At 35.2% G+C, this 9,661-nt stretch overlaps 2 protein-coding genes across 4 annotated transcripts in view; one reads left to right on the top strand and one right to left on the bottom strand.

The window, feature by feature from the left end:
* LOC110427040 (metal transporter Nramp1-like) overlaps window positions 1–2,237 on the top strand; it is an 8,635-nt gene extending 6,398 nt beyond the window's left edge. For 2 of the 3 annotated variants that reach the window (XM_021442406.2, XM_021442405.2), the window contains exons 12-14: window positions 227–358; window positions 1,142–1,237; window positions 1,479–2,237. In XM_021442406.2, the coding sequence (XP_021298081.1) occupies window positions 227–358; window positions 1,142–1,237; window positions 1,479–1,823 (573 nt within the window). In that variant the 3' untranslated portion in view covers window positions 1,824–2,237. The remainder of the gene's footprint in view (window positions 1–226; window positions 359–1,141; window positions 1,238–1,478) is intronic. The other variant, XM_021442404.2, reaches the window with a different exon arrangement.
* Window positions 2,238–4,882: 2,645 nt separating this feature from the next.
* Window positions 4,883–9,387, bottom strand: LOC110427042 (cinnamoyl-CoA reductase 1). The gene is made up of 5 exons (XM_021442407.2): window positions 9,181–9,387; window positions 8,923–9,077; window positions 8,050–8,235; window positions 7,076–7,428; window positions 4,883–5,364 (listed from the first exon to the last, which is right to left on the bottom strand). Exons 1-5 carry the CDS (start codon window positions 9,311–9,313, stop codon window positions 5,181–5,183), a joined length of 1,011 nt encoding a protein of 336 aa, XP_021298082.1. The 5' UTR covers window positions 9,314–9,387; the 3' UTR covers window positions 4,883–5,180.
* Between the last annotated feature and the right edge of the window lie 274 nt (window positions 9,388–9,661).

Genomic DNA, 9,661 nt, shown 5'->3' with positions numbered 1-9,661 from the left:
TTTTACAAAAAAAAAAAAAAAAGAACCCCTATTTCAGCTCTAGTTCTTGCATTTCCTTCTGTGTTTCACTAAGAAAAGAGTGCTGGATGCTTTTCCATTCTCAAAGTAACTTGATAGAAGATATTTTTGTTGTAGCCTTATAGCCTGTGTATCTTTTTTGCTCCCTGTCTGAGATATATGCTTAGTGCGTTAAATTTATTTCCTTGGAACATCCTTTTTTTTATAGGGCTTTCTTGATTTACGACTAAAACCGTGGCTTCGAAACTTTCTTACTCGATGCTTGGCAATTGTCCCTAGTTTAATTGTTGCTATCATTGGTGGCTCTGCTGGGGCTGGAAAGCTAATTATCATTGCATCGGTATGCTATACTTGCCTGTAATTTTCAATTTTTTTGTGCATGTCTAAATACTATCAATCTTTGGAATATATTGAGATTTCTATGTGTAATTATAGTTAACTAGCTTAAGAGGGTTCTTTTAATAATTACTCTGAGCTTCCTTAATGTATTACCCCAACAAAGGATAAAAGACTGCGATTCATTGGTTCTCTGGTATAGATGAGGTAGCTCCTTGTATGACTGCTGTTTCCTTAATTACATTACTTGCTTGTTGGGCAGTGGCAATGTGCCATGGCGATTTTCTTCAGACCTTGATCTTCTATCTGATTGTCATGTTTCTAGCAGTGGTTTCTGAATATTAGAGAACGGATAAAGTAGCCACCTAATTTAAATCTGGCTTTGATTTTACCTTTTTGTGTTTAACTCTTTCATTATGATTCCATATTGGAGAAGAAAAGAAGTGTTGTTTGTCTTGTCATGTGACGATAGTAATTTGGCTGCATCAAATAGAAGTATTTGGTTTACCTCAAAGACAACTTTATCTTGCCTTTGGATGGATAAAGGGGTTGTGTTGCGTGAATAATAAAATTAGAATAGTTGATCCTACAATAAAAGGCAATCTGAGTATATAGTAGAGAATGCATCTGAATAACTTTTGAGGCACTCACTTTCCTTTCGACTATGGAAAATGGCAGGAAGTTGCATCATTTTATCATTAGAATTGTCACAGTTATGGCAAAAAAGAATCATGATTTTTCTTTGCGTCATCCTCAAGTTGCTTATACCTTGATATTGCGTTCGCAGATGATTTTATCATTTGAGCTGCCTTTTGCTCTCATTCCACTTCTCAAGTTCACCAGCAGTGAGACCAAGATGGGGGAACATGCCAACTCAACTGCGGTAACACTAGTTTTTCTTTCCTGATTTAAGGCTAAAGTGCTATCTAGTTACAAATTTTATAGAAGTATTATCACTGACCTTGTCAGGATGTTGCTCAACTAAACAATTGTTATCATTAAAATTATCTGGCTGAGAGCTTCAATAATCATAAAGTTATACCTGAGTTTGTTTAAGCTCCACTGATTGGTACCTGAGTGATAATACTTATCAAAGAATTACTTATATGGTAAGTTCTCTGCAGGTTTCAGCTATAACATGGATCATTGGTTCCCTGATCATGGGTATAAACATATACTATCTTATGACGAGTTTCATCCGCTTCCTTCTTCACAGTCACTGGAAACTTATTGCTGTGGTGTTTTTGGGAATATTTGGATTTGTGGGTGTGGCAATTTATTTGGCTGCAATTGCTTACCTGGTCTTCCGGCCTAATAAAAAGGTGACGCACCTTCTGGCGTTAACTACACCTGCTAGTCAACACATGGGCAACGGCTCTGGCAGAACCTCAATAGACTGCCTTCCTAGAGAAGACATAGTAAGCATGCAGTTGCCTCAAAGAGGGCAGCAGACGGAGGACATTGGCTGATCGACATAGTGCAGTGAATGTTACATTAGGGAAGACAGTGAATGTTGCTTTTGGGTAGTAGAATTTTGTTAGCTTTAAAGTGATTTTAGTTTTGAAATGACAAAACCCATAATCAAAATTGCTTGAACAAGTTTTGAGCTTAACTTCATCGTATACAAAATCCCTTAAGTAATTGATTTTGAAATGTCTCTGAGTTCTATGTGAAAATGGATTCAAAATGAAGTATTCTTTAAGAAGAAGGCTACAGGAATCGATTCTAGGATTTGAGGGATTGATCAACTTGGTCCCTAGCTAGAGATCGATCCCACCCAATCGATTCTACATGCCATACGACTTCATTCTTCCAAGCATTCAAGTTTCCTAGTGTTAGTAACTCTATTTGAGCTTTCATTCCTACTCTTTTGTATTCATGCTTGATATTATCATCTCCTCGATACTTGTACTCACTAAACAATATCCACTTACTAGAGTTATCCTTGCTCGTACAACTCACTGTAAAACGCTCAAACCTTGAAAAAGAGGAGAGGTTCTACTTTAGCTTTCAAAAGGTGTGGTGATTACAGAGTCTATCTTAGCTTAAGGTAGTGAGTAGAGAATCTATCTTGGTCTTGAAAAGACAAGAAGGTTCTATCTTAATTTTTAAAAGTTGAAGATATTATACTTTAGCCTTGAAAATATATTTGTGTTGATATTAATAGTGGATTCAACTCCTAAACAAGTTAAGGGAGAGGACTTAAGTACTAAGAGAAAGGGTCGAACCTTTATAAATCGGTTTTGCGGTTCTTTTTACTTTGAACTATTTATCTTAGTTGCATTTGCTTTTAATTACTTATTCATCCAATTTTTATCAATTTGCTTTTGGCATATCCTCATTGAAAATGTAATTGGTGGGAAGATTTTTGCAAATCTAATTTCATTGAAAATCCAAGGCATAATGCTCAAAAAAACATCTGAATTATTCAAAAATATTCAAATAAGTTCTTATTCTTTTATAGTATTCAATCAAGTCTTTATACTTTTATTTTGGATTAAACAAGCACTTATGATTAATAATTGACTAATTTCTATAAGTCAAAATATATTTTTTTATCTTTTTGTATCTACATAGTACGGATATAACTTTAATGTGAAAGGTGAAAAATATTATATGATCATATTATCATATAAAATTAATATATTACATCATCATCAGTTATGATATGTCATCATGTCATATTATTATCAATTATGATATGTTAGCATATTATGTTAGTGCCATGTGATATAGAATAACAAATGAAATTTTGACTAAATCAATAATTAGTTATAAACACTTATTTTGATTTAAAATAAAAATATAAGGGCTTATTTAGTTTAAAATAAAAATATAAGAGCTTGATTGAATACAATAAACGTATAAGAGCTTATATGAATTTTTTTGAATAGTTTCAGAGCTTCTTTAAATATTATGCTAAAATCTAATTTGCGTTAAGATTTTTGAGAATTTAGTTCTATTCTCTCTTGGAGTACTTACTATATATGAGCTAACAAGTTTCATAGTGCTCATTTTGATAGTGCAAATGGGGTTTATTAAGAATTTAAAGAGAATAAATAAAATTGATATCTAGATGTGATGCTATTTTAAGATTTATTTCGTCTCCACCACTTGATATGTAAAAAAAGAATTATGTTTTTAAATATAATGAAAAGATTTAATTTTATCTTACACTTACGAGATTAGACTGCTAAACACACTTGAGGATTGTAAAGTTGTTTGACTTTAACATTTACTTTCTGTAGTAAATAGATTATAAGAAATATAGGCATTTTTTATAAACGTGAGAATTCAAAGGTTTTATTTTTAGTTTTTGAATTTTTATTGAAAACATATAACTTTTGTTACCATTAATTTTCCTTTTTTCCTCTTATTTTTCTGCTCTTGTATTACTTTTTGTTATGTGTTAAAATGGTTCTCAGTAAGTATTTTTATATAGACTTGCCAGTATCTCATTTTAAAGATACAATCATTTCATTAAAGCACATTTATGTTTTAAACACACTTTTACATATTACATGATATAATCTTTAGATAAAAGTATTATTTTAATAATTATCTTATGAAAAGATAACTATTTATACTTTAAAACCACAATATAACAAGATAACTTTTTATATCATAATTTTTAAGTTGTGATATTTTTTAATTATCTTATAACTTTTAAATTTAAAAATATTTTTTTAAATATTATTTTATAAAAAAAATAATATTTTATATAAAAAATCACCGACAATCCAATTGTTTGTGACATAACTTAACGTGTCTATCCAATAATCCCAACTTTTCGTATAAAAAATGTTATCTTTTATTTTAAAAATATATCAACAAATCTTTCTTAACTTTATAGTCTTTACGCTTAACTTCAAACCCACCCTTTATAGGCGTTGTTCATTAAAACAAAAAACAAGTCCCTCGCCAAATCTAATGTGGCTCCCTATTTCGTGCAATGTTTATACATGGACCTAGGCTGCATCATGTTTTGTCTGGCTAAGTTCTCCCCCATTCTTCAAGGGTATGACGAAAAAGGTTGAAAGGCAGGCAGGGTGCTGAAGATTAAAGGAAGTCGAAGGATAAGGGCAATAATGCACAATGATAGTTTTCATGAGAAAAGTGTCCACTTCTTTATTCGTCATATTTTAATTGTATGGCCTATCTATCAATCTCCCTAAAACCTGCCCCCAATGATGTTAGGCCACTTGCATGCACTCTCAAGTAATAGTGCTGTGTGTGGGACTTGAGTGAGCTCAACTCAAGATTGGTCACACTCTCTTGTTGTACCCCACGGTTGAAAAGTGTGATGAAGATTCAAATTTCACCAGTAAACTCTACATATTTATTAATTTCTTAGTTTATTCCCCTCTACCATAGCCGTAAGATGTGTCCCCCAATCAAATCTCCTTAATTTGAGGTCTCCACTGCTCTGCTACAATAACCCCGGACAGGTCATTTCACTCCAAATCTTATTAATGTACTTCGTAAAGATTTTCATTTGTAACTTACTGCATTGACAAATTTAGTGATATTCATAAAAAAAATACAAATAATTTATCTTCCAAACATCATATTTTAATAATATTCATTGAATTACATTATCAATTAGAAGATAATAAAATGTTCGAGAGAGTAATATTTTTGGTTCAACACTAGCTATAATAAGCAATCAAAGCACAAAAAGGTTACAACATACTTTGCCAATTTTTTTCTCTTTAAAATATTAATGCTGGCACGCTTCTAGCCCTCCAGAGGGGGGTGGTGTGTTTTGTTTCCTGTGTCCATATCAAAAGTGGCTAGGTAGCCACAAATATACTCGAGAGAAAACCCTAAGAGTGAATCCGGAGTGAATCTTCTTGCTGTGCTGGTACAGGAAGGTGACCCTTCTCTTGCAAGCTCTTGACTGTTTCATATAAGCATTGCTTCACCGGGGTGAACTCCAACCCCAAATCCTTGAGCTTTTGGTTTGAGAACTTGTAGGGTTTAGCTCTTGGGTTCCTCTCGTCTGAGCACCTGCAATTATTAATTACACACATAATTTCAGCATCTTAGTTCCATAATTGGGATGAAAATATACATTAAATAATGCAAGGTACTTCCGTGAATACATTAAAGAAACTTGTTCCGAATGTCAGGATATATTGTTTTGGTTGCTAGGAATCACGTGTTGTTCAGCTACCCTTCCGTTACTCTCATTCAAAGACAAACGCCTAAAGCTACTTGGAGGGTATGCATGAAATTCTCAAAAGAAAATTCCGTACAGGAGAGGTGGGGTGGGGGACCCAAATTTTTGTCCTAGCTGCAGCCCCAGAGTTCATCGGATATTCAAAGATGAAACCTTCACTTCTCCTGAAGGGAGAAAGCTCCATGATTGAACCTCAGTAGGTGAATAGAACAGGATATATCCTTTAATTCAAGTCTTGAGAATTTGACAAAGACATTGGGGTAGGTGAAGATCCTTGTGCACCATTATTTATTCATCACTCGATCCAAAACAATCCACTTAATCTTGTAGGAAGTAGTAGGTAAGATTATGTCATTCGTCAAAGCTGGTGCACCGACTGCCCCACCTCCCTGAACCAAGATAGCGAAAGACCGCCGGTGTCCATGCTTATCTTCCGTCCTCTATAATCTTAATCCCCCTTGCTTTTTCAATGCCTTGTGCATCTCATTCACCTTTTCATAGAAACTGATGATGTCACGAGTGATGAGAAAAATACCGCTATTATCATGTCTTTTTTTTTTTTAATTCATAATTTCTCTCATCAAGTTTGACCACATGGTGCCTTCGAAAAAGTAATCTTGATTCATAATGATACCACCAAATGTGAAAATGAAAGGAAATTCAGCATGAAATCATCATGGGTTTTTATTCATGATAAATGAACTATTTCCTATTGTCCAAGTTCTTCGGGAAATCCTATTGAATCTTCAACAACTTCAGAAAGAACTGCCACCAAAGCTAACCCTGGACGTAAAATCTTCTCATTTCCTTCCCATTTTTCTGTGGACTAGATTATTCTTAATTGAGGGCCTCAATTTCTTCATGTCACTGTCCTCCAACAACAAGGTTATCGTTTAGAAGTCAACAGGGGATTATCTTTAAGCCCTCAGTTGAAGTGTAGGTTGGTTAATATTGAATGAGATTGTTATCTAATCTAATTTTTGAATCGAAGACTAGGTGTCACTCCTACGACAAGAAACGTGTGCCATTAATTCTCCTAAACGCTACAGGAAAATTAGAATTGTGGTCAAGGACAAGTAGGATACATAGCATTTAGGCTAAAGAAGGTGGAACTACACGAGGTGTTCCACCTAGATAGTTATAGATGTTGATTAGCGCAATTGGGCACAAACTAACTCATGGATTCCACCTATTCTTTCATCCTTATGTAAGCATACAAAATCTTTGATAAATGCTGATTGTCTCATTTTTTATGTTTCAATGCCGGTAATGATAATAATAACATATCAATGCTGTTAAAGTTTGTTATGATTTCCATCCTGTTTGCCAATTGAAGAGAAAACTGGCCCCATTTACCAAGCGCACTACAGAATTACCTTTTTTTTTTTTGTTTTGAAAAGTGTTTGTTTTATTGATTGCCCAACAGCTAGTATGCTCTCCAGAGTCTTTAAACTAACACCGCAGAATTACTAATTGCTACGTTCTTAAGCAATTTCAAAAGTTCATTCTCATGGGAGGTATTGACAGTAAGAAACTTACTTGGTAGGGATGGGATACTCAGGGAAGAACTTGGCCAGAATCTCCACCACCTCTCCGCGGTGGAGGACGCTCTCGGCGCAGAGGTATCGGCCGGAGGCAGACGGATTCTCAAAGACCATAATGTGTGCCAATGCAACATCTCTCACGTGAACATAGGCTTGAACTGAATTGGCATAGGTCTTTGCTGAGCCGGTTAAGTACTTGAGGATGTGAATAATGCTAGCATTTACAGTTGATTGCAGCAATGGACCTAGCACCAAAACTGGGGTAATCACCACAAGGTCTACCCCCTTTTCCTTGGCCGTTTCCCATGCTGCCTGCTCTGCCACAGCCTTCCCGTAACAGTACCAGTTCTGCAATTTTGTAGGATATTTGAATCAATCGTCAAATCTAGTTACCCATGTCTTACCATACTTCACATTCTTGGGTGACAGGAGACTGAATTATTTGAATTAATCCAGGCAATATGAGAAAGAAAATTTTAATGACTTGCTATAGAAAATTTTGTATGCTTCCATCTCCATTACCGTTCAATCGAAGGACAATGGTGCCTATCCATTTAGGTTCTCCTTTTGAATTGGGGGATTTCTATAATGGTGGCTATCCTACGTTAGCAAACACCGATTATATATTCTTCTACAGAATTTACCAAATAAGTATAATGTCCGGAGATTTTACCAAAGCAGGGAATTTCAGGGCCTTCTGACATTTAAAAGATGCATTAATCCAGGATACAGGCCACACCAGAACAGACCCAGTTTGGTTTCCTTGCTTAACCGAGCAGGAAACTTCCCAGTCAGGCACCAGGTCACTTGAACTTTACATTTCCTTTTGTTTAATATTCCTAATCATTTGTCTTACGACCCCACCCGACTTTGACCTGTGTTCTCCGAATTAGAAGGATCCTGGTAATCTGAATCGGTTCAAATAGATATACAATAACTATATACTTTGTGAAGTTCGATTAATGCTACCTTGGTGTTCTTGCAGAACTCGAGATCGCTCCAGCAAGACTCATCAACCACAACATCAGGACTCCTATTGGGGTCCATGTACACTGCGCCAATGGAGGATGTGAACACCACTCGTCGAACCTTGGCCTCAGCCGCGGCCATTATCACATTCTTAGTCCCATTCACGGCCGGCTCCACCATTTGTTCCTTTAATTTAACCAAAAAATCCCAACCACGATCATCAGTATCTCATAATCTTCCAAAAAAAAAAAACTTTTTATTAGTGTAGCCTTTATTACTAAATTTTAATAAATTAAAAGAAATTTTACTCCATACATACATGCCACCTAACATTTAATATTTAATATTGGGTAGGTTCATTGGATAAGTTTGGTGCAATCCATCGTCATCATAAAAATCGTATAAACTTGTGAATTCCATATATGTCACCCAACTGGAATTTCATTTCTGACTGAAAATTAAGGTAAACAGAATCAGAAGGATATTTGACAAATTGACATTATCAAAGTAACAGGAAATAACAAGAGTCGGACAGGAAAATAAGCTGAGCAGTTTTCTGAATTTTGTTAAACATGAATCTGTAAAGACAAGGAAAATGATAATGTCTGGTTTTGTCCATCTATTGGTACGGTGGCCCACTGTTAAAGCTATTGGATTGTCAACAAGACCCACCATGACAAAGAATTGTTGGTTAAACAGCATATTGCGAAAACACATTTCAACTTGGTCGTTGTTGAGGTGTGTCTTTCAACTTTTTGGACAAAGGAAGTAAAGTTGATTCATCTTTTTGTTTTCTCTCCAAACTTTCTCTAGAACCAATCAGAATATTACTCGAGTACTGCAAAGAAAGCAAAAAACACATGAACAACTCACGGGGTCGTCAGTCACGGGTGAAGCTGTGTGGAAAACTCCATCACACCCATTAATGGCTTCCTTTAGAGACTCATAATCAAGAAGATCAGCTTTGTGAAGAGTTAGCCTCTCCTTTGCTCCTTCAAGCTCTCTCAAATGAGCATTCTTGGGATCATCTAAACAAAAACCCAACGTCCAATTAATGTCACAAAACCATTTAACATTAACAAATGACAAGGATTCTCCCTCTTTGCATGCAAAAAACAAGGGGAAACCAACCTGGGTTCCTTACAGTGCCTTTGACAGTGTAACCTTTTTCAAGAAGAAGCTTGACAATCCAGGAAGCGATGAAGCCACCAGCACCGGTGACACAGACTGTTTGGCTAGAAGGGGAAGAGCTGTCAACTGGCATGTTTGGTTTTATGTGAAAAGATTTGTGAACGTGGTCTTCTTTTTTCTCTTCGGTGCTTTGTTTTGTATTGTAGGGATGGCAATGTATTTATAGGGCAGAAACCATGATTACCTTGCTCACCTACCACAGGTAAATTAAATATTAGAGGAGAAGGTACACTGTGGAACACCATTTTACTTTCCATCTTTGTACAAAAAATTAAAAAACTAAGGACGTGACTCAACAGGTCTTGGTTTATTATTAATATTTTTCTTTACTTTTTTCAAAGTAATACTGTGTATTTTGCTTTTGGTAAGCTATCAGTATTAATATATTACCATTTCTCTTTTTCTTCTATTCAAATATTTT

Source organism: Theobroma umbraticum, unplaced genomic scaffold, assembly GCF_002168275.2.
Source record: "Theobroma umbraticum cultivar Fairchild unplaced genomic scaffold, ASM216827v3 scaffold_228.0, whole genome shotgun sequence".
NCBI classification, from domain to species: domain Eukaryota; kingdom Viridiplantae; phylum Streptophyta; class Magnoliopsida; order Malvales; family Malvaceae; genus Theobroma; species Theobroma umbraticum.
The sequence above is the reverse complement of the archived record's forward strand: the minus strand, read 5'-3'. Positions and strand labels throughout refer to the sequence as shown.

Coding starts and splice junctions, on each gene's coding strand:
- LOC110427042 (XM_021442407.2), bottom strand. CDS start 9,313: ATGCCAGTTGACAGCTCTTCCCCTTCTAGCCAAACAGTCTGTGTCACC. Junction 8,236..8,922: donor CACCCGTGACTGACGACCCC/GTGAGTTGTTCA, acceptor GTTAAATTAAAG/GAACAAATGGTGGAGCCGGC. Junction 5,365..7,075: donor GAGTATCCCATCCCTACCAA/GTAAGTTTCTTA, acceptor TAATAATTGCAG/GTGCTCAGACGAGAGGAACC.